We start from the raw sequence: 24526 nt of genomic DNA, 5'->3' as shown, positions 1-24526 counted from the left end.
TTTAAAAAACTTGAGTTGACTCAACCCAACCCGAATTTCTAATATTATTAAATATATATATATACACACTATAACTTATAATTATTATAATTTATATATATTTTTATGATTTTTGTATGAAGTTTCATTACTACAGAATTTGGATTACTTGATATTTTTCCAATGTCAAGTTAAAGATATACTTGACACTTATAAAAGCATCAACTATTCGAGTGTCAAGTATAGTATGATAACTACACAGTAAAAACGTCAAGAGAAATAATTCTTGACACATTTTCCGTGTCAAGAAATATAATACACTTGACACTAATGACATGGCAAGTGTATTAATTCTTGACACTTATTATTTGTGATTACTGATCTTGACATTTTTTATTTGTCAAATATATTTTTTTCTTGACATGAAATAAGAGTCAAGTAATCTAATTCTTGACACATTTTCAATGTCATCTATGTTTTTTTTCCAAATTAAACATTCAAATTTAATTTCCATTTCTCATTTCCTACATTACATTTGTTCCAATAAGACAATTCCATCAACTAAACAGTTGCACATATATTTTAGGTCTACATATCAGCCTAATACATCGAACGTAACAATTGAGAATACTAAAATAAACGATTCCATTCTTCTATTACTCATGTCTACATGAACGGTTCCAAAATTTACAAGACGAATCGTACAACAATACGATAATTCCAAAAATTTACATTACTCTATCAACCCACCCCAATATATGATAATTCCACAATTGTAAGACCAATCTATATGTGCTATGTATTCCAAAATTCACAAGACTAAAATTCTATCCTCCACCACACATTTCTTTGAAGTATATAAGCTATAATGGTTAAACAAAACATTTACACAAAAAAAGTTTTGGGCATTTCCATGTAGCCACATACACAATTTATAGGAAGTTCATCATATATAGCGACCTAAATATTCAGTCTATTCCACGCGTACTTCATCCAATTCAAGTTGCGAGTACGAGCTCCTCGTATCTATAAAACATAGAAAGTGAGATATACATATTTATTTACTATTTACACTATCTATAAATATAAATATTCAGCCCATTCCTCGTATGTACATACCGCATCTGTTGTAATATTCTTCTCTTTAGTCACGATTTCTTGCATATATCTCATAACGTAATACCCACATTCGACAATTCCCACTTGTAAAGGACACTACAATACAAAGCCAATAATTAATACACATATCATATAGATGCATTAAATAAACATCATTCCTCGTATTACATACCACATCTGTTGTAATAAATGCATCTGTATAATACACATATCATACAAATGCATTTATTTGCGGAAGATGATTGAAGATATAAAAACCAAGTAGATCAGAAAAATTAACATCTAAAACAGAAACAATCTACCAAAATTTGGTCAAAATAATCAAACATTATATTCCAACAGAATCACAAAAACCCACAAAATCAAGCAGATCAGCAAAATATCACAAACTAATCACAAACTGTATCCTCAAACTAAAAAAAAAAAAAAACTGCATCTGTAAATACATCCTCAAACTAAAAAAAAGAAACATCATCCGTAAGTGCATCCCAAAATTGTATCATCTAATCTAATCACAAAGTGCATCCTCAAACTAAAAAAAAAAAAAAAAAAAAAAACAGATACATACACATAACAAATATATACACATTTCAATTAAAAAAAATATATACACATAACAAAAATGTTTGCATGAAATACTTACTCATAGCGAATGATCCCAACGGCACCACGGACCGATGACCCACCGGACGACACCACCGGCAGCGGATGGATGGAGGCGAGGCGACTAGAGAACAGACGACCACAGACGTCTACGGACCAGCGGCAGTGGACGACCCACCAGACTACACCATCGACAGCAGACGACCACGGACGGCAACACTGACGGACTAGAGAAATGAGGGCAGAGGCGACTAGGAGAAATGCGGACGTCCAAGGGTTTGGGGAAGGAGAGAAATTGAGAAAATGAAGTTATAAATCTAGGGCTTTTCATTAAAGTAAGAAAAAAAATATTATTAGGTAATTTTGTTTTATATTTTACTTGACATTAACAAAATGTCAAGTAAAGATTCGCGTGAAAATATTAATAGACAAACAGAGACTAGACGATCACTTAACAAGTCCAAACGATCGTTTACAAAATACTATATGATCGCTTAAATTATCTACACGATCACTGAGTAAGAAAATGTTATACGATCACCTATCTAATGCTAGACGATCGCCTACCAAATGCTACACGATCACTAAGCTCAGCTACACGATCGCTTAGCTCTGCTACACGATCGTTGAGCTCGGCTAAACAATCGCTTAGCTCTGCTACACGAACACTGAGTAACAAAATGCTATACGATCGCCTACCCAATGCCATATGATCGCCTACCAAATGCTACACAATCGCTGAGCTCGGCTACACGATTGCTGAGTAACAAAATGCTATATGATCGCCTACCTAATGCTATACGATTGCCTACCAAATGCTACACGATCGCTTAGCTCTGCTACACGATCGCTGAGTAACAAAATGCTATATGATCGCCTACCCAGTGTTATACGATCCCCTACCAAATGCTATACGATCGCTGAGCTCGGCTACATGATCGCTTAGTTTTGCTACACAATCGCTGAGTAACACTAGATGATCGCCCATGAAGACCCCGCGATCGCTTACCCGGAACTACCAAATGCTATATGATTCGCCTACTAAATTGGAGGCCTATCAAATATCCGAAATATTCCGTCAATCTCCGCTTTTTTAACCCTTTTACTTGACACAAAAAAAAATGTCAAGTAAGAGCTTTTTATACTTGACACGTGAAACGTGTCAAGTAAGATCTTATATTACTTGACACGAAATCATGTCAAGTAAAGGTTCGCATGAAAATATCCAAAATATTCCGTCAATCTCCGCTTTTTTAACCCTTTTACTTGACACGAAAAAAAATGTCAAGTAAGAGCTTCTTATACTTGACACATGAAACGTGTCAAGTAAGACCTTATATTACTTGACACGAAAATCGTGTCAAGTAAAGGTTCGCGTGAAAATATCCGAAATATTCCGTTAATCTCCGCTTTTTTAACCCTTTTACTTGACCTTTTTTTGTTCAAAATCATATTACTTGACGTTTTTTCCACATAAACGTCAAGTAATTAAAAACTACAAGTGTCAAGTAATGTAGATTTTGTAGTAATCTTTATAATAGATATCTTGGATTTTGATATTTATAATTTGAATTTTATGAAATTTTAGTTATTAGTGTGTGTTGTACACAAATTTAAGTATTTTAAGTTAATAAAAAATAAAAGAAAAAATAAATAACCCCACAACCCAAACCAACCAAACCCAACCCGAACTAGTTAGGTTGGATTGGTTTGAAGATCCTATTTAGGTCAATCAGGTAGCCAACCCGACTAACGAAAAAAAAAAATAACCCAGCCCGACCCAATCCAACTCATTTAAACCTCTAAGAACAACCAAATGAAATAGGAACCTCAAACTTATAAGGCGCAGTTGCAACTTTAATAAAAAAAAAATTAAAAATTAAAAATTGGGCGTGTCCCTAGGTTTTCCTTTTTTGCCAACATGTCAAAAAAACTTCTAACTGAAAATTTGATTGCTATCTGATTGGTATGTGATTGTTATGTGATTGTTATCTGATTTATATGTGATTGTCACACTTGCAATTACAAAAAAGTTGAAGTAAAATCTTTGGTTTCTTAAAATATATTGGCCATACAATGCAATTTCCTAAGAAACGATTTAGAACAAGGGCCTTTGAGGCAATGAATTAGTTATTATAGTCTTAGGTTATTATAGTTGGGTTATGATAGTTTGTGTCTGGGTGTAGATTATTTTAGTTTGGGTTATAATAGTATGTGTTTGAGGTGTAAACTATTTTAGTTTGAGAAGAAAATAGTAAACACGTTAGCAAATAATAAAAAAGCGATGAATGTAAAATAGTAAAAACTGTAGTAAATAATAAATACGGTAGTAAATGAGGGTTTTGAAATAATGTTGACTGTAGCTATTGAAGGTATTGAAATAGTTTTTACTGTAGCAAGAGGTGATTATTATATTTTGATGATAACCCTTACCCCAAACACCCCTACGTGTTTGCTCCTGCAGCTAATTTTGGATTCACTATAAGTAAAGAATAGGATATTTATAATAGATAGATAAATAAGGGAAAAATTTAAAAATATATCACATCTTTAAAATACTAGTTTCAGAACACATACATTACACGTGGTTTGTAATGTTTAAAATAGGTACATGTAAATTTATAAACAAACTTGAATGTCAATTTATAATGAATTTATATGTTGAACTATGTAGAATTATTATTATTATTATTTTTACAAAATACAAATCAGATAAACTCAATATAAAGTACATTCTATAAAAGAATGTGCAAATTAAATTTAAAAAAGTTGAAACTATTCTTGGTTTGTAAATTTAAGTTTGTTTTTACCCGTATCTTGGTTTATAAATAATTATATTATTTTTAAGATCGACTCTTGCTAATTAAATAAAAGTATAATTAGTTTTAAAATAACACATTATTACTTAAAAAATCCAAACCAAAGAAACTAACAATAAAAAAAAACTAAAGAAGCAAAAAAAAAAAAAAAAAATGATACAAATTACAAACTTGGGCTAAAATGATGGTCCTTCTTGATAAAGAAAAAAGTTTATTTTTCTTCATCATATTTATCATCATTGTTATACTTTTGTTTTCACGTAACATTAAAAAAAAAAATCCAACCAGTAAAACAAAAAATACATTTTTTCTTATAGTTCTTTTTAAATATGGAAAAATTCATCAAAATATTTACAAATATAATAAAATTCCACTGTCTATCTACAATAGATTATGATAGACTTCAATAGACTGCTATCTTTATCTATCATGACACAGATAAACATAGATAGTAGTCTATATCACAATCTATCACAGATAGATTGTGATATTTTGTTATTATTTGTAAATATTTTCAACAATTTTTTCATTTAAAAATAATTTCCCTTTTCCTCTTATTAATCACCGAACCAAACAAAAAAAAATAAGGGCACATGTCAAAATAAATTTACATTTCAGTAATTAACCCGTATTCCTATGTGTCTTTTGATGACAATGGGACACAACCATTCAGATTGATACTACTCTTTATGACTACCTATAAAAATTAAAAAAAAATTTGTCACTAGAACAATTTTGGGCTTCAATGTTAGTTGACAATAGTGGTCTCGGATGTATAATGTCGGTTTAAAAAAAAACGGATCTTTTGTCGGTTTTAAATCAACCTTAAAGATGGCCTACAATGTCGGTTTAAAACCGACATTAAAGGCCTCTCATTTTTTTTTTAACTTTATTAAAAATCCATTTCCCTCTTCTCTCAGCTTCTTTCACTTCACTTTACCAAAACATAACCCTCTCGGTGGTGCTCTCTTCACTTTACCAAAACATAACCCTCTCGGTGGTGCTCTCTTCACTTTACCAAACATAACCCTCTCCTCTCTCAGCTGGCCGGTTGCCTTCAGTTCGTGGGTTGTCGTCATCGATGCTCTCAGCTTGGTCGTGCACATCAGTTCGTGGGTTGTCGTCACCAGTGTTCGTGGGTTTTCGGTTGGTTTTCGTCGGCACGTGGGTGTTCTCGTGGGTTGTCATCACCGGTTTTCCTTAGATCCCCGTCGTTGTCGGCTTCTTTCGGTGGTGGATCATCGTCGTGGGTGTTCTCCGATCATTTTCGGTTGGTTTCGTCGGTGTGTGGGCTTTCTCGAAATGTTCTTTGCCGGCGCGTGGGTTGTCTGGTTGTTCACATGGGCTTTCTCGTGGTGTTCTTCGTCGGCACGCGGGCTTTCGTGGGATTTCGGTTTGTCAGATTGGTGAGGTTTCAGTTTGTCATTGGCGTGTGGGCTTTCGGTGGTTCCGGTCGTAGAGGTGGGTCACCGGCGTCGTGGTCAGCTCGCCGTTTGTAAGATATGCCATCTCAACTCTGTTCGCAAAGGTCCAGTGCTTGCTGGCATTCCAACCTTCGAGCTCCAGTTGGATCTCTTCAAGTTTGTGGGTTGTTTAAGCTGTTTGCTTGGAAAGGTATAATTTTATTTTCATATGAATTTTCAATTTAGTAATTTAAAGTTATTTAATTCATCTTATTTTTATTTTAATGATTGAGCTTACTGAAAATTTGAAATGTTGGAATTAAATTAGTTGAAGAATATATACTTGATTGGTAGTCTTGAAATTTGTTCATTATTGATTGGTGTGGTTCAAGTGTTATTTAGGAGTTATTTGAAATGTTTTTGGTTATGTTTGAGAGAAAAGGTGGTGAAGAAAATGGAATACAATGATGTTGTGTAGTGGAGAGCTTGCTAATGATATTTATAGGATCATAAAAAAGGCGAGTAAATATAATAAGAACTTGAGAAGAAGATGAAGTTGTGCCCTTTTGCTTTGTTTTGAATATTTTGAAAGGGGATTCATTTGGTTTATAGAAAGAAATGGCAATGGTACAGGAAGTGGCATAAACAAGAAGAATAATATTAATCGATAAATAATAATTATTCACTTAACTTTTACATAATTTAGAGAATAAGGAAACATAAGGTACACGAATAAATATAAGATAAAAAAAAATGACAATACTTAATGGGCTAAATTATATATACATATATAAAAAGTTGGGAATTTCATTAATTTTATGTTTTGTTCCAATGATTAAGCTTCTTTAAATTTGTTGATGTTGCATATTTTACAATCATAATTGTATGCTTTTAAATTTTTCCTTGTTATTGTTTTTCTTTTTTGTAGATTAAGTTGTATATTGTACAATCATGGATAATTCATGGATGAAAATGAATAGAATGTCAGCTGAGTATGGTTTAGGGGTCGAGATGTTTATTAAAAATGGTCTACAACATTCATACCGAATGTCATGAGTTGTCCATGTTTGAAGTGTGTGAATGCAAAGACTCTAAATGTGAACAGAATAAGAGATCACTTATTTTTTAATGGTATAAATCAAAGTTATCATACATGGATTTTTCACGGTGAATCATTACCGATTAAAAGAAACAATGAAAATGTGTCTACTAGTGAAAGAGACAAAGTTGATGAGGATTATGTTGATGTTGATGACACAATTAGAATGTTTAAGGCTGCATACAATAACTACTTTAGTGAAAAATCCGATAATTTTGAAGAATTATTAGATGATGCGAAGAAACCATTGTATCCAAATTATAAAACTTTTTCCAAAATATCTACATTGGTAAAGGTATATAATTTGAAAGCTAAATTTGGATGGAGCGATAAGAGTTTCACTAAGTTGTTGGAATTAATTCATGACATATTACCTAATTCTAATGAAATTCCAACTTCTATTTATGAAGCAAAAAAGATGTTGGGTACTCTTGGAATGAAGTACGAGAAGATTCATGCATGTAATAACGATTGTTGCTTATTTAGAAGAGAATTCTCTTACGCAAATGTATGCCCCATTTGTGGTACGTCAAGATGGAAGCTTCAAAAAAATTAAAAGGAAAGGGTTAAGAATATCCCAGCAAAAGTCATGTGGTATTTCTCCCCAATTCCAAGATTTGAAAGAATGTTTCGAAGTAATGAAACAACAAGTTTATTGACGTGACATGCTAAAGAAAAGAAACAGATGGTTATTAAAATATCCCAAAGATGCCCTATCGAGGAAAAAAGTAGACAATTTGTGGCCAAAGTTTCGGTCAGAACCTAGAAATCTTTGTCTTGCTCTTTTCATAGATGGGGCAAATCCACATAGAGATCTTAGTAGTAGATATAGTTATTGGCCAGTGATGTTAGTGACGTACAATCTACCTCCATGGTTGTGCATGAAGCGAAATTTTTTTATGTTGACTGCACTAATATCTGGTCCTAAACAATCAGGAAATGACATAGATGTTCATTCGAATATAAGAATGATTATTTTCAACTTCTTTATATGCAGTGCCCCTGTCAATTAGATTCTATAGAATGTGGTTACTATGTGTAAAAGTATATACACAAAATAGTGCATAATCCTACTACTCCCATTACTAGCCTTGTACATAAATTATTTTATTTTTTATATACTAGCTTTAATAAATAAATGGATGTAAACTTATGTTGAATTTATCTTTTTTTTTTTTTTTTTCTTTTTATAGTTCAATATAAAAAATGCATATACCCAAGGAGAGATTGACATAATTTGAACCCAATGGGCAAGTTTTGTGGGCCGATTTATGTAAAGATGTAATTCTTGTTTTTTGTCTCAATAGAATGTAAATGCTAGCTTAGAATGAATGTAAATTTATCTAAACATGATCTGTTTATTTGAAGATTTATGTATAATATTTTTGTGTTTATGGGGTATTTGGTATTAAATATTCATGGAATTAGTACTATTGATATTTGTGAATGAGAGAAATGATGGCTTGGTGTAAGTATTCTATGAAAGTCTGTTATTGTTATACAAATGTTGGTGATTAGTGTGTTTATTTCATATTTGATGAGTATATGTAATGGATTTGAAATATTAATTCTTGTTTGTGGATAAATTCATAGGTACACTACAACAATTTTGGACTTTAATGTTGGTTGAGAATAGTGGTCTCGGATGTATAATGTCGGTTTTAAACCAACATTGAAGATCGCCTACAATGTTGGTTTAAAACCGACATTAAAGGCCTCTCATTTTTTTTAACTTTATTAAAAATTCATTTCCTCTTCCCTCAGCTCTTTTCACTTCACTTTACCAAACATAACCCTCTCCATTGGTGCTCTCTTCACTTTACCAAACATAACCCTCTCCTCTCTCAGCTGGTCGGTTGCCTTCAATTCGTGGGTTGTCGTCATCGGTGCTCTCAGCTTGGTCGTGCACATCAGTTCGTGTGTTGTCGTCACCGGTGTTCGTTGGTTTTCGATTGGTTTTCGTCGGCACGTGGGTGTTCCTGTGGGTTGTCGTCACTGGTTTTCCTTAGATCTCCATCGTCGTGGGCTTCTTCTGGTGGTGGGTCATCGTTGTGGGTGTTCTCCGGTTGTTTCGGTTGGTTTCCGTCGACGCGTGGGCTTTCTCGGAGTGTTCTTTGCTGGCGCATGGGTTTTCTGGTGGGTTGTCCAGTTGTTCACGTGGGCTTTCTCATAGTGTTCTTCGTCAGCGCGTGGGCTTCGTGGGGTTTTGGTTCTTCAGATCGGTGGGCTTTCGGTTTGTCGTCGGCACGTGGGCTTTTGGTGGTTTCGATGATGGTTCCGCCTATATATATGTAAAATTGAAATCTTCATATTCATATCGACATTCATATTTTAATCTTTGCTTATATTTTAAGCCTTGATAAGTTTAAACTGCCGAAACCTGTCTATTTCAACTCTTTCTACTGCAATTTTTTATTTATTATCTTTCAACTTTTCGAATGAATATTGTTTTCCTAATAGTTTTCTGAGAGGATAAACAGTGATTTATCTTTCTTTATTTTTTTTTTTCCTGCTTAAATATGTTATTCACTTTCTTATGATATAATCTTTTGTTTAAAGATTATTGCAATTCGGCATCCAAGAAGACTTGTCTTGTCTGGTTGTCTGTCAGCTTTGATTGTAAGTATGTTTGTCAAAAGTTACCTTCTTTGATTGTTAGTATGTTTGTCAAAAGTTACCTTTCTTTCCTCATCGCATGTGTCGTCACTACTTTCCCAGTCTATGTTAGTGCCTCTAACTTACTCAATAGTTTTGCTGTTTTTAAGGTGACCCTTCTTTCTGCTCTGGTTGGCTGGGCTGCACCAAATTTGGTAAGAAAATTGATAGCTCAAATCGAATGCCTCATGGTTGCTTGTTTATTTACTTTATCTGCTAGGGCTGGGACAAGTATAGTTGAGCACATATTTTTATATGCATGCGTTGTAGATGTTAATTTTGCATATGCTTATTGTTTGTGTGGGATGCAATAATATTAGATTTGCCATGTTGAAGTTAAACCAATAAATCCGCATGCTTGCACTTTGCTATACGTTTGGTTTCCTATGTTTCCTCTTCCCATGGATCAGATTTGTGCCACTAAAGGAAGAAGTAAATGGACCCCTTGTATCTTTTCATGGGAAAAATTTAATTGATGCTTTTGTTTTTCTTTTTTGGATTAAAGTGTAATTGATTGATTGTTAATTAAGCAATCATAAGACACATTTTAATTTGCATTATACGCATACTAATATTTCAAAATTGTTGCTTATTATAGTTATCATTGGATATTGATTGTAATCAATCTATAAGAAAATTGTGTTTATGTTTTAGACTCTATTTGAAATAAGGGATCAAGAGGATTTTCATGGAGTTATAAATATGTAAGTATAATTGAACTTTCTTAGCTCTTAATTGAAGTATTTATGTTTAACTAATGTTTTTAAACTATTTAATGGATTGAAAACATAGCAAGCCAAGCACGATCTCCAACACCATCGGTCTTCTCCAAAATGGAAACTTGTAAAGGTAAATTTACATTCATTTTTTAACAATTTATGTTCATTCGAACATAAGAATAATTGTTTTCAATTTCTTTATATGCAGTGCCCCCGTCAATTAGATTTTGTAGGATGCAGGTACTATGTGCAAAAGTATATACATGAAATAGTGCATAATCATACTACTCCCATTACTAGCCTCAAACATAAATTATTTATTTTTTTATATACTAGCTTTAATTTAATAAATGGATGTAAACTTATATTGAATCTATCTCTTTTTTTTTCCATCTTTGTAGTTCAATACAAAAAAATGCATATACCTAAGGAGAGATTGACGTAATTCGAATCCAATGGACAAGTTTTGTTGGCCGATTTGTGTAAGGATGTAATTCTTGTTTTTTTTCTCAGTAGAATGTAAATGCTAGCTTAGAATGAATGCAAATTTATCTAACCATGATCTGTTTATTGGAAGATTTATGTATAATATTTTTGTGTTTATGGGCTATTTGGTGTTAAGTATTCATGGAATTAGTACTAATTGATATTTGTGAATGAGAAAAATGATGGCTTGGTGTAAGTATTCTATGAAAGTCTGTTATTGTTATACAAATGTTGGTAATTAGTGTGTTTATTTCATATTTGACGAGTATATGTAATGGATTGGAAATATTAATTCTTGTTTGTGGATAAATTCATAGGTAGAAGACAAATATTGATGGCTTGCCATGTAAATTTTTTTATACTTTTTAATAAAAAACAATGACAAACATTTCCTGACCCAACACGAGACATATAATGTCGTTTTTAACTTTTTTATCGAAAAAATGGATTCAACAACAAAATTTTAAAAAGAACAAACAATAATTGATAAAACAGACATAGATTCTGGGCTTCAATGTCAGTTTAAAGAGCTTCAATTGATTCTTGGGCTTCAGTTGCTTTAATGTCGGTTGCAGATTTCATTAAAGGGCTTTAATGTCGGTTGCAACCGACATTAAAGACAGTGTTATTAAAGCCCTTTATTGTCGGTTTAAAACCGACATTAAAGACAACTGACATTAAAGGTTTTTAATAACATTATCTTTAATGTCAATTTAAAACCGACATTAAAGCCCAACTTTATTGTAGTGATGGAAGACAAATATTGATGGCTTGCCATTCAAATGTTTTTATACTTTTTATAAAAAAATAATGACGGACATTTCCTGACCCAACACGAGATATATAATGTCGTTTTAACTTTTTGATCGAAAAATGGATTTGACAACGGAATTTAAAAAAAAAACGGACAATAATTGATAAAACAGACATAGATTCTGGGTTTAATGTCGGTTTAAAGGGCTTCGGGTTTTAGTTGCAACCGACATTAAAGACAGTGTTATTAAAGCCCTTTAATGTCAGTTTAAAACCGACATTAAAGACAACCGACATTAAAGGGCCTTAATAACACTATCTTTAATGTCGGTTTAAAACCGATATTAAAATCCGAAATTCTTGTAATGTGTTGGTAAATACACAAAAATTATCAAATTTCATAACGTTTATTTCTTTAGAAAGGAAACGTTGAAAATTCAACAACTCATTATGGATAAAGAGATACTTTATCCTTTTTCTTTAATTTCTTATGAAGTGTTTGTAAAATATATTTGTTTTCTAACATGTATGATTAGTTACAAATATTAATTTATATGTGGATTTATGATATAAAATAATATTTAAATTATTCGAATATAATGATATTTATTAAAATACTCTTAACTTTTTTCATTGTCTACTTCTTAAGTTTTTTTAATTGTATTAACTTTCAAGCTCTACAAACTTCTAAAATTATTCTATATTTTTTCTCCGACAATTTTTTAGTAGATGTGTTTTATTATCTACACATAATTTTTTTTATTTTTTGTGTTTCAAATATTGGTTGGATTTTATATGTTCAAATTATGAAAAAAAGAAAAAAAAGAAAAAAAGAAAGAAATTTTGTGGTTAAACATAATTTTACCAACCATTTTGATATTGTGTTGTATTTAAAATGGAAAACATCTATTTCATCTAAAAATTTTAAAAGTAAAACCTCAAACAGTTTATTTCTCCACAAATCTCATTATTATAATTTCAACATTTATGTCATTATTTAAAATATTTCATCAGGAACAAAAAAAAAAAAAAAAAAAAAATTCTCACAAAATCTTTTTTTCATCATTGACTTAGAAAAAAGCTAATAATTATTATTTTTAATGTAATTTCTAAATCTTAAGTAGCACACACTTTTTTAAGAAGGTAAAACACCTAAAACTGAATATAATTAAATTGTTATCTTATTTCATTAATTTGAGAAAAACAATGAAGTGCTCGCTAACGTACCTTGTATTAAATATTATTATAAACATATGGTATCAAGAAAAATATAAGAAATTTTATAATAATAAAAAAAAATTAATATAATAATTGAATTCACAAAAAGACTATAGGGGAAAGATGAAATTAGTTGTGCTTTTTATAATTAGGGACACTTGCAAGAATGCCAAAATAGTTTACAAAAATTAGTTTTACGAGCCCAATAATATAAATTTTGCAAAAATGAAAAAATCGGTCAATCCAACCTAATTTAAATGAGACATTGAAACTGAAAAGTAAAAAATGTCCACATGATTCACTAACTTCCATCTGGAAGTCGATTCCTATCTGATTGTTATTTGATTTTCATTTGATATTGATTGCTATATCATTGACGACTATATCATAAATTGGTTACCAATAATATTGATTGCTATTTTATTGTTGTCTGATTACTATATGTTACTGATTAATGATACCAAATGTTATTTGGTAATCTGTTACAACCCCACCTCTTAGGACAACTAAAAAGGGAATCGTTACTGCATGCATAAATATTCACATTGAGGAAAATAAAATAAAATAACATGATTTTGGACTGCTTAAATGTATAAGAAACGATCCTGTCATTATCTCAAATTTTAAATAACATGATTTTGGACTTCTTAAGTGTATATGATATTGATTAATGATACCAAATGTTATTTGATAATCATTCTGATCTGATATTAATTGTTGTCTGATTGTTATCTTATACCCATTTTCTATCTAAGTTTTATTAGATATTGATTGTTTTCTGATTGCCAATGATAATTATTATATATTTTATTGTTGTTTGATTATTGTATTCTTCTTGTTTGATTACTATATATTAAATATCGATTTTTTGTGATATCGATTGCTATCTTTAATGACCTCTCAAAAACTTGCAGCCAAAGAAAAACACACCAATAAATAACAAAAAAAGAAAAAAAAAAAAACAAAAAACAAAACCTCTATTGCAATGGGTGAAGTGAAGCTCCATGGGATTTGAGAGACTGAATAGTTTGAAATTTGAAACTAGAACCACATTTCCGCCTAAAATAAAATCTAATTAAAGGAAAAAAAAAAACCTAAAGCCAAAATATTAATTCAAATTATTGTTGCCTTTGAAGATAAAATCAAACATAGAAGGCAATGAACATTTGCTGGTAAGTGGACTTCGATAATTAGATTGGAGTTTGGTGATTGAGTTTTGGGCCAGAGTTTGGTGATCTCACAAAGGCTGCTAGATATTGATGTTATGAATGTTGCTGGACGGATTCTGAATGCAGCACAAACATATCCAGCGCAAATCGAGCCACACAAGCCTCCATCACTCCCCTCTGCTGCCCCTATATAGTGAATTCTTCCTCTGTTACAACTGTCGATCTCTTGTCTTTCACCTCCGTCGGCATCGTTGTGTAAACGAAACGGGGAGAAGAATCCGGGAAGAGACGGTCGTGGAAGGATCCAGGTGCGGTGGCGGCGAAATAGACTCGTTCGTATGGTAGAGAGAGGAAGAGAGGGGTTAAAATCGTTGGAGATTAGGTCGTTGAAGAAGACAGAGAAATTGGGGAACGTTGGAATTAGGGTAGGGAGGTTTGAAATTGGAATTTATGGCGTCGATTATGTATTTTATTGTCCATAATTTGTTTGGTTTACATCCTAAATCGACGAAACGAATCGTGTTTGATGAAGAGGAAGAAGAAATTGGGAGTGAGAAGTCGTCGTTGGTTGAGGCGGTGAGACATGCAATTTAAACCTAATGCTACAAATAATGCTATAAGAGCAATCTTGGAATTGGCAATGAACGCACTTCTTTATTTAAAACTTCTACAATATTTGCGAAATTACAAATAAAGAATACATACTTGCAAAATAGTATTTTATAATTGACATCCATTGCAATTTCTCTTTAAATTAAGAAGATTCAATCAATTTTACTTCTTACTAATTTTCTCCTCTCTCCATATCTCCTTCTCTCCCCTGTATTTCTATATCTCTCTTTTCTGTTTTTTTCCTATTTAAATCTATTAAATTCATTACCATTACATAAAAAAATCAAATTGAATAGAGATGATAATCTATGAAATCTCTATAAGAGAAAATGTACATACTTGACTTTCCATTTTTCTTTATCCTTATGCTTTTCTATCTAAATGCAAAATAAAAAAGAAATGAATCAATAAAGATTTTAGAAAATAAGAAATTAATTAAATAGACCAAAAAAACATGTCTCCCTAATTTTAATAAAGTAGTATTTGTGGAAAAAAAAAACAATAAGCCCCTAAATTGAATCCAACACTAAAAGTAAATACGATCAAATAAACACTTACATCAAATAAACATTTACATCTTCCATGAGATCGATACTTATAGACACATAGGGGAGAAACCTACAAAAACTTATGAAAAAAGTTCATAAAATTATATATTAAATATTTAGAAAAAAACTTTAAGTATTTTGTAGGAGTCGTGAATTGCCCCTCAAATAAAAAAAAATATCCAACAAAAAAAAAAACAAACATCATTAATTAATCATATGAATTATTTTTGTTCATGACCAATTTGAGAAATCACTCATTTTAAGTTTAATCATCTAAATTTATTGACAAAAGAAAAAATATCGATAAAGAAAAAAAAACTTCTCTTTTGTTGTTAGACCGTAACAAAAGGATAAATAACTAATCATTGAACCGTAACAAAAGGAAAAATAACTAATCATTGAATAAAAAAAAAATGTTGGACGACATGATGTGCATCGTAAAAAACATTCACGCCAGCAAAGGTTACTGCTCTGACAATCACCACCACACCACAAAAGTTTCTTTTAGAAGATTATTGGTCTAGCATTGAAAGATATTTTAAAAATTATCTAAATTTCTTCTACTTTTCCAAGAAATTTTCTATTCATTCATGATCAATTTTAAAAACCATTCATTTTAAGTTTAATTATTTGAATTTATTGGCAAAAGAAAAAAAATCAATAAAAGAAAAAGAACTTCTATTCTTTAACATAAGGAAACTCACCAAGATTTGTTGGTAGACATGATGTTCCTCATGAAAAACGCTTATGCGGCAAAGATTTCTCCTGTGACAATCATCACCACACCAAAGTTTCTTTTGAGAGATATTTGATAGATGATATAAATTTTTGTTACTTTCCCAAGTAATCTTCTATTTCTGACTTTCATTATATAGTTAGGATTTAGACCTTTTTATGACAAGGTGTCTTTCAAAGAAGGTGTTTTTAGAAACTCTTCATTATAGTGTTAAAATTTGTATCTTTTTATGGATGAGATGTGTTTTCAAGAATGTGGTTTTAGAACGAAAGGTATAATGATAGAATAAGCATTTTAAAAAAAAGTAAGGGCAAAAAGGAAAGATAAAAATTCTCCCTTTTTAGCTCCATTTATATATGGTATAGATTTTTAAATATTAGTGATTAAAGGGTCACTTTTTAAATATAAAAAATTAAATAGACATGAATTTCGAACGTCAAATATGAAATATGTAATGTATTCAAAGGTATATTTTGAAAGAAAAGAAAAAACTGTAAGAGAAAAGAAAAAAAGCCAAAAAAGTTGAATTGACACATTAGAATGGGCCACGTGTCAGTAGTAGCTAGGTGGAGGATAAGTCTTTGTCTTTATGTCAAATATAAGAATTTTCAAATGGACCGATGACCGGGTCCGTTGTCTTGATTAAGGACAAATAAGGAAGACGACGAATCCATCCATGGTTAGGTTCAGACATCACTCCCTCTTCAACCTATTATTTAATCCTCTCCTCAATTTTATATCAGAGGAAAAAACCCCCGAGAGAAGTTGCTGTTCTTCTTACAGACGTAAAATTAAATAGATATGGGAAATTTGAGTTTGAGATCAAGGCTTTTCTTCCTCTCCTTTGTTATTTCACAATTGATGTTCATAACCACAACATCTCAGCCAGACTTCTTTTATTACATCTGTTCAAACGAAGCCAACTACACCAACAACAGCCCATTCAAGAAAAATCTCGACAACGTTCTTGCTTCAATCTCCTCCAGTTCCAACAACACCGACAGCCGCCGGGTCGACTATGGTTTCTATAATGCCACCTCCGGTGAAGATCCCGACACAGCCAACGGAAAGGTTCTTTGTCGTAAAGGAGTTCCGTTGGAACAATGCAGAAGTTGCGTGAATGACTCAGTCCGTAGAATTACGCAAAACTGTCCAACACAGAAGGAAGGTGCAGGATGGTACCATGATTGCCAAATTCTTTACTCAAACAACTCTGTTCACGATGAGACAGATTTGTCTGTGAATCAAATTTATTACAACCTCGTTACAGCCCCAGACAAGAACAGTTTCAATGAGGACCTGAGAGGGTTGCTGGATCGGCTGCGAGAAGAGGCTGCGTCAGGGACTTCGATTCGAAAGTCTGCTGGCGGAGATGTGAAGCTTAAAAATCCGAATATGTATACAATATATGGGCTTGTTGATTGTTTTCCCGACATGTCGTATTTCTATTGTGATGTCTGCCTCAGTCGACTTCAAAGTTATCTTCCTACCTGTTGTACTGGCAGCATAGGAGCAAGATTGGTTGCAGCTAGTTGTCAAATCAATTATGAAATTCACCCTTTGTATGAGTCACTTCTCTCTCCGCCCCGACCCCTGCTCCCACCACCGCCTCCGCTTTCAGCTCCTAATCTCCCCCCTCCATCTTCCCTGTCAACACAAGGTGATAATAATATGTTTAAATATGTTGGAATGCTTTAAATTTGTTAAGCACTTTGAACGACTAAGGATTTAGAGAAGTTTATAATCTCCCTAACCTTATCTGAATTATTTTCTCTAATAATAAACTGTTAAGTGAATTACACGAATCTCTATCTCGATTTTTTTGTATTACGTTTTCTGTTTATCTTTTATTGTCCCTAACCTTATCTGAATTATTTTCTCTAATAATAAACTGTTAAGTGAATTACACGAATCTCTATCTCGATTTTTTTTGTATTACGTTTTCTGTTTATCTTTTATTGTAGATTTATTAGCAGTTTTTTTCGGTCCTGTTGCTTTTGCAGGAAATAATGGCAATACAGTTAGAACTGTAATAATTGTTGTGGTGTCCGTCGCTTCAGCCATCATTCTCATTGCTGGGATTTGCTTGATTCTGAGATTGAGAAACAGAAAGCAGAAAAGACGATTAAGAAAATTTGAAAGTGAGCGGTTTGTGCTTTGTTTTGTTTTTGAGATGGCGGTTTTGCCACCTAATTCTACGTATTATCAATTTGCTGTTCATGTCTTAATCAACACTCTAGGTGTTGCTGTTGAAGATGCCAGTGATGAAATTAGCAGTATTGAGACAATTCAATTTGATTTTGATGTTATTAAAGTTGCAACTAATGACTTCTCAAGTGAAAACAAGCTAGGACAGGGTGGATTTGGACCTGTTTACATGGTATGAAATGAATTTAATTAAGGACTGGCAGTGAAATGGGGTTTAAAGCATAAGGTGTTAAGTGAAATTCTTAATAAAAATTGACGTTTATGTTTTCAGGGCAAGCTACCTAATGGACAACATATTGCAGTGAAGAGACTTGCACATAATTCACAACAAGGAAATGCCGAATGCAAAAATGAAGTCCTTTTGTTAGTCAAGCTTCAGCATCGAAACTTGGTTAGGCTATTGGGATTCTGTTTGCAAGGAAGCGAAAGACTTCTCATATATGAGTTTGTACCAAATGGCAGCCTTGATCATTTCCTATTTGGTATAACATTTTTTGTTTCTTTGGTCTACACAAATTGGAGAAGGCTTCCTTTCATATAAATAAGTAATGTTTTTACATATATGGATAATCATGTAGATCTTGAGAAGCGGACACAATTAAGTTGGGAAAGACGATACAAAATCATAAATGGTATTGCGCGAGGACTTCTTTACCTTCATGAAGATTCTCGCCTTCGAATCATTCATCGTGATCTCAAAGCTAGCAATATTTTGTTGGATGAAGAAATGAATCCAAAGATTGCGGATTTTGGTCTAGCAAGATTGTTTCAAATAGATGAGACTCAAGGCAATACAAATAGAATTGTGGGAACTTAGTAAGTACATATTTGTTTTTTTATTTATTTTTATTTATAATATACCTTTTGAATAATCTAAATCTATCTTTGTCATTTTTTCGGTGGTTATATGGCTCCTGAGTATGTAGTGCATGGACAATTTTCAGTAAAATCTGATGTCTTTAGCTTTGGTGTTTTGGTTCTTGAAATTGTGAGTGGCAAAAAAAACAAATGTTTTTGCAATGAAGAAAATATTGAAGATCTTCCGAGCTTTGTGAGTATACGATTTACTTCTTTTTTAGTATCCATACATGATAACACTAGCTAACAATAGTGTTGGAAGATTTTGATATTAAAAAAAATTGTTTACTTCAAATTGTCTAATTTAATCTTCTATACAGGATTGTTAGATCTCAAAGTAGTCACATAATGTAACTATTGTGGACTTACATTTTTTTTTTTTTGTAGACTTGGAATAATTGGAGGGCTGGAACAACTACAAATGCCATAGATTCAACCCTCAATGTAGGTTCAAGGATTGAAATGATAAGATGCATTCACATTGGACTATTGTGTGTTCAAGAAAATGTAGCAAACCGACCAACAATGACTTCGGTAGTTACGATGCTAAGTAGTTCTTCTCTGACTCTTCCTATACCCTCTAAACCGGCATTCTTCATGCATAGTATCACCAATGGATCCAAAACAATGTTAGCATTGGATGAGACTAATCATTCTAAAACCACATCTTTTCAACATTCAACAAATGATGCTTCAATTACAGAGCTCCATCCTCGTTAAGTTGTCATCGTGTATTTTGGCTATAAAGCATATGTAACTTTGAAAGTTATTTTTTATTTTTAAGATACTACAAATTCAATGGGTTAATTTGTAGGATAATTATTTTAAATAGCAAAACTATTGAAAATATTTTCAAATATAGCAAAATGTCACTATCTATCAATGATAGTTAGTAATAAACACGTATCAGTTCTATTAGTGTCTATCATTGATAGACAATGATATTTTGTTATATTTGTAAATAAGTTTACTCATTTTGCTATATTTGAAAACAGACCTAATTTATACTTATTTATATATAATCTTCAATAGACCCACAAAAGTTTTTCTTAATTAGTGAATAACAAAACTATTATTCACTGGTTTGATTTTGTACATCTTGATTTTATGTCAATTTACAACGTAGTTCACCTTTAAGCTTGACTCCTTATAACGCATGGTAAAAATTTAGGAAGTTATAGGTTCACTTTTATTATTATTATTTTTTTTATAAAGGTATTGTAATTAAAGTATACGGTTGGAGAATTAAACCTTTAATTATTGTAATTCAAGGATAACTTTACCATGACAAACAAACTTTACCATGACGAATACTTTGCCAATTGAGCTACGCTCACATTAGCTTTATTTCCTATTTCTTGTCATGGTAAAGTTGTTCTTGACAGCAACTCCATTTCCTATTCTTTGTTATGAAAAGAACGGTAAAGCTTGGCATCATTGTCTATGGGAACTGATCCATGATGCATGAGCAAAGATCTTTAGGACATGTTTAATTAAAATCAATTTTTTATATTTAAAATCATTTTAAAAATATTTTTAATCGTTCAAAATAAATTTTTTTTTTATGAAAATCGCGTTAAAGATGTAAAATCAAGCATCAAATTCTATTCAAATTATTAAAGACTTGCTTTTGAGTGATTTTAAATATATACAAAATGATTAAAGTATAGTTTTGCACAACTTCAGAAAAAAAGTACTGTGTTTTTATCTTATAATAAGTAGGACAATGAGAATTTAAACCTCCAACTTCTTACTATTCAACTATACTTATTTTACCTTTAGATAACATGGTAGGTAATTTTTATAGCCTCGAGATTAATAATATATGTTTTCTAAAAAAATATAATAATATGTTTGTTGTGTGAGTTTTGTGGAGATTTTTTTTTTTTTTGTTAAGCTGAAACTACATGACCCACGAAACTTTAACTTTATTTGTTATTATTTACCATTTTTAAAAAGGATAAGATATCATTGATTTTCAAAGAATTTTTTAAAATATAAAAGAGATCAATAACATGTTAAACACAAAATTTAAAATTCAAAGATATTTAAGATAAAATAATTCGAATTGTGGGAGTCATAAAGACCTCCTATGAATTTTCCGATAAGAAGGGAGAAACCAAAAACGTGTTAATAATACGGAACTAAAGACCGGGAGATCGTGGAGATGAGAAACTCACAAATTTATAGTCCCCATTTTGACACAAGAAAAAAAGATGGGCAGTTGCCAAGAAGAGCGTAGCTCAACTGGCATACTATTCCTACTAAAAGATGGACAGTTATGACTTGTGAGTATTCATAAATCTATAAAATATAGCAAAGAATTTCAAATCAATTTTTTGGTTTTTCTATTCTTCCAATTTTACCCTCTTTTGTACATGATTAAATCTAATATGTTTTATATTTGGTTTATCAATAAACCAATATACTTAATTTTTTTATATATCATTGAACTGATCTACTTTATATAAAGTATATCATTTATACAACTAATATACCATGATTTTAATTGTGTCATGGTGGACGTTATTTTTGTTTTCTATTTCATTTCGATATGAAGTTGTTTTTATTAGTTCGATTTTGATGGTCTGATTTAGGTTTTGACATTTTTTTTTACAAATTTTTATCTAATTTTGAAGATATATTTAAATCACATTAATTAAGTCAACTAATATAAAAAATATATGAAGTATACTAATTAGTTTGTTATAGTTTCAAAACTTTGATATGATTTTGATGATATGTAAGCTGTATTTAATTTGGTATATCAATTAGAGAATGTATATACTCCATATTTGGTTACCAGTAGACTTAAAATATAACGTTGATATTTAAATTTTATATCAATACTAATTCAAAATGCATTTTGTTGGAGATTTGAATTGTTGGCATTATAATTTTCTCTAAGCCAATGGTTCTACAGATGTCTCAAATAAAATTTTAATATCCAGTTGTGACATCAGAGTATTTTTTTGTAGAATATTTTTCATATTTGAAAATATTCGACTGTGATATTTAGTTCGATATGTTTCTTTTTTGAAGCGCGACTTTTTATTCCCAACAAGGACTTATTTTCTTTATTGGATTCATTTATTTAAAGTGAATTTTGCAAACCATTTAGGGTTGCCGCATTTGTGTAATTGAGCAAGACGTTTTTCTTTTTCTGTACTTCAGCCGAACTATTCTATGTTGTGTTCTTGCTTGTTTGTTCACTATTCCGTTATGCATGTTCTACATCCGTTGAGTGCAACACTTTGAAGAGTTCCACGTTTTTAGAAGGAGCCTAAGCCATTGTTGACATAGAAGGAGTTCTCTGACTTAGGGGGACCTAAGAATTGTCGATGAAGGGAGTTCACTAATCCAAGAGGAAGATAACCAAGTTTAGAGGAGTCTTACACATTATCGGGTGTTGCTAATATTAACATACTTAGGGGGAGCCTAAGTTTATTTTAAAGGGAATCTCACATCTAAGGGGAGCCTAGGTGTAATGTGAGTTAAGCTCTACAGGAGCCACTATAGTACTTGGTGTATTACAGATAAGTACTACATTGTAAATTACTTAACTCTTTAATATGAGTGGATTATTTTTCCTAGGCTTTCTGCCCCCTAGATGTAGGTGGTTATCACTGAATTGGGTTACCAGCTATTATGTGCTTTTACTTATTGTTGGTATTTTTATTATTATAGTTCTTGTCAGCACTTTCTATTTAACATTTGTATATCGAGTGGTGAGTCATCCTAGCACTTTTTCAATTAGTATCAGAGTAGGTCGCCTTTATCTTAGGTGCTTCAATCATGGAAGGAATCAAGAAAGGAGGGTCTACCACTCATCCATCTATTCTTGATGGAACAAACTATTCTTATTAGAAAGCTCGAATGACTGCCTTTCTGAAGTCTATTGATAGCAAAATTTGGAAGGTTATTGTATCCAAATGGACTTATCCTATCATCAAAACTGATGATGGGAAGGAAATTTTGAAGTAAAAATCTCAGTGCTTTGGAGAATAAGATGAAATTTCTTTGGGAAATTCTCGTGCTTTGAATGACATGGTGTAAATTGCAACATATTCAGATTAATTAACACTTATGTCTCAGCTAAGGAAGCATGAGACATATTGTTTGTTGCTCATGAGGGAACGTCTAAAGTAAAGATGTCTAGGTTGCAGTTGATGATATCAAAGTTTGAGCATCTTAGAATACACAATGAAGAATCCATCGTTGAATTCAATGTACGTTTGCTAGATATTGCGAATGAGTCATTTCCTCGAAGAAAAGATTTCAAAAGAAAAACTTGTCAAGGAGATACTTAGATCTCTACCCAAGAGATTTGACATGAAAGTCACTGCCATTGAGGAAGCTCAAGACATAAAAAAGTTGAGAGTAGACGGATTATTTGGCTCATTACTCACTTTTGAAATGTCCCTGGATGGAAAGTCGAAAAGAAAAATAAGGGAATTGCCTTTCAATCTGAAGTTAAAGAAGAGTTGGTAAATGACAACATAGAATCACAAGATCCTCCTACTGAATCGATTTTTTTGCTTCCAAAACAGTTTAATCGTATTCTCAAACGTTTCAGTAAGAGGTCTGACTCTTATAATAATAACAAGTCTGATGGATCTACTCCTCCCAATCAATTCAAATCTCAAAATAGTAAAATGGAATCTGACAAGTCAGCCAATCTACTTTTTCGCAAGGAAAAGAATTTCAAATATTGAGAGTGTGGTGGATTTGGTCGTATACAGGTTGAATGTCCCACTTTTCTGAAGAGACAGATCAAAGGGTATGTATTAACTTTGTCTGATACTGAATCCCAAGACAACAGTGACTTAGAGGATGATGTCAAAGGGCTTGTTAGCAACATCTCCTCGAACACCTCATCATGTGATATTTCTGAATATGATGTGAATGCAAAGGCCGATCATGATACTGTTGGGATTGGTGTCCTAATTCTCTCAGAGTCTCGTTGTTTGTAATGATACACATTGTTTGACGAATAAAATAAATGTTATTTCATTCTGGCATTTACTCATATCCAATAAACAAAGCTCCATAGTTATCTTATGTGAACTATGTATATGTGATATACAAGTGGATCATGCCTTAAGTGATAACCTAAATAGGTCTATAGTATAAGGATTAAGGTTGGATACCTGATTCCGTGACACTATGGATACGACCCACTTTGTAGAGGTTTGCAAGTGTAGTAAACTACTACAGATGGTAGATCCTAACAATTCATGTGGAGACGTGCGAGCGAAAGTGTCCTATACAAAGAGTTTGTATAAGACCGGACCATGAGATGACTAGACTCTGTATATAACGCTGTTGATACTAGAGACTTACATCTCACCTAAACGACCATAGGTGACACAACCTCAATCCTTAGTGTTTTGGGAACTCCTGCCTTAGAGGATGGTCCTTTGATTAGTATGGGTGAAAGTTTCCAGATTGCCAACTCAACATGCCTACCTTTTTGGGGACTTGTCTGATCTGGGAGCTGGGAACTCAATGCATAAGATGGAATTCACTCCTTTCCCGAAGC

At 31.9% G+C, this 24526-nt stretch overlaps 1 protein-coding gene and 1 long non-coding RNA gene across 4 annotated transcripts; both read left to right on the top strand.

The window, feature by feature from the left end:
- The first annotated feature begins 8796 nt into the window (after positions 1-8796).
- On the top strand, positions 8797-11051 carry LOC120073895 (uncharacterized). 3 transcript variants are annotated; one of them, XR_016528547.1, is made up of 4 exons: positions 8797-9313; positions 9582-10526; positions 10605-10636; positions 10798-11051. It is a non-coding gene; the product is annotated as an uncharacterized LOC120073895 (long non-coding RNA). The 3 variants fall into 3 exon arrangements; XR_016528548.1 differs by having other exon boundaries at positions 8797-9832; positions 10332-10526; XR_016528546.1 differs by having other exon boundaries at positions 8797-10526.
- A 5529-nt stretch (positions 11052-16580) lies between these two features.
- Positions 16581-19791, top strand: LOC120073887 (cysteine-rich receptor-like protein kinase 10). The gene is made up of 7 exons (XM_039026802.2): positions 16581-17578; positions 17922-18059; positions 18159-18298; positions 18398-18608; positions 18705-18942; positions 19027-19177; positions 19372-19791. Exons 1-7 carry the CDS (start codon positions 16720-16722, stop codon positions 19702-19704), a joined length of 2070 nt encoding a protein of 689 aa, XP_038882730.2. The 5' UTR covers positions 16581-16719; the 3' UTR covers positions 19705-19791.
- The last annotated feature ends 4735 nt before the right edge of the window (positions 19792-24526 follow it).

The sequence above is a fragment of the Benincasa hispida genome, chromosome 3, assembly GCF_027475165.1.
Source record: "Benincasa hispida cultivar pf3 chromosome 3, pf3_genome.v1.1, whole genome shotgun sequence".
Lineage (NCBI taxonomy): Eukaryota > Viridiplantae > Streptophyta > Magnoliopsida > Cucurbitales > Cucurbitaceae > Benincasa > Benincasa hispida.
The sequence above is the reverse complement of the archived record's forward strand: the minus strand, read 5'-3'. Positions and strand labels throughout refer to the sequence as shown.

Bases quoted from the DNA above. Each gene is read 5' to 3' on its own strand.
- LOC120073887 (XM_039026802.2), top strand. From the start codon at position 16,720: ATGGGAAATTTGAGTTTGAGATCAAGGCTTTTCTTCCTCTCCTTTGTT. The intron at 18,060-18,158 runs GTGAGCGGTTTG...TCAACACTCTAG, and splicing joins ACGATTAAGAAAATTTGAAA to GTGTTGCTGTTGAAGATGCC. The intron at 19,178-19,371 runs GTGAGTATACGA...TTTTTTTTGTAG, and splicing joins TTGAAGATCTTCCGAGCTTT to ACTTGGAATAATTGGAGGGC.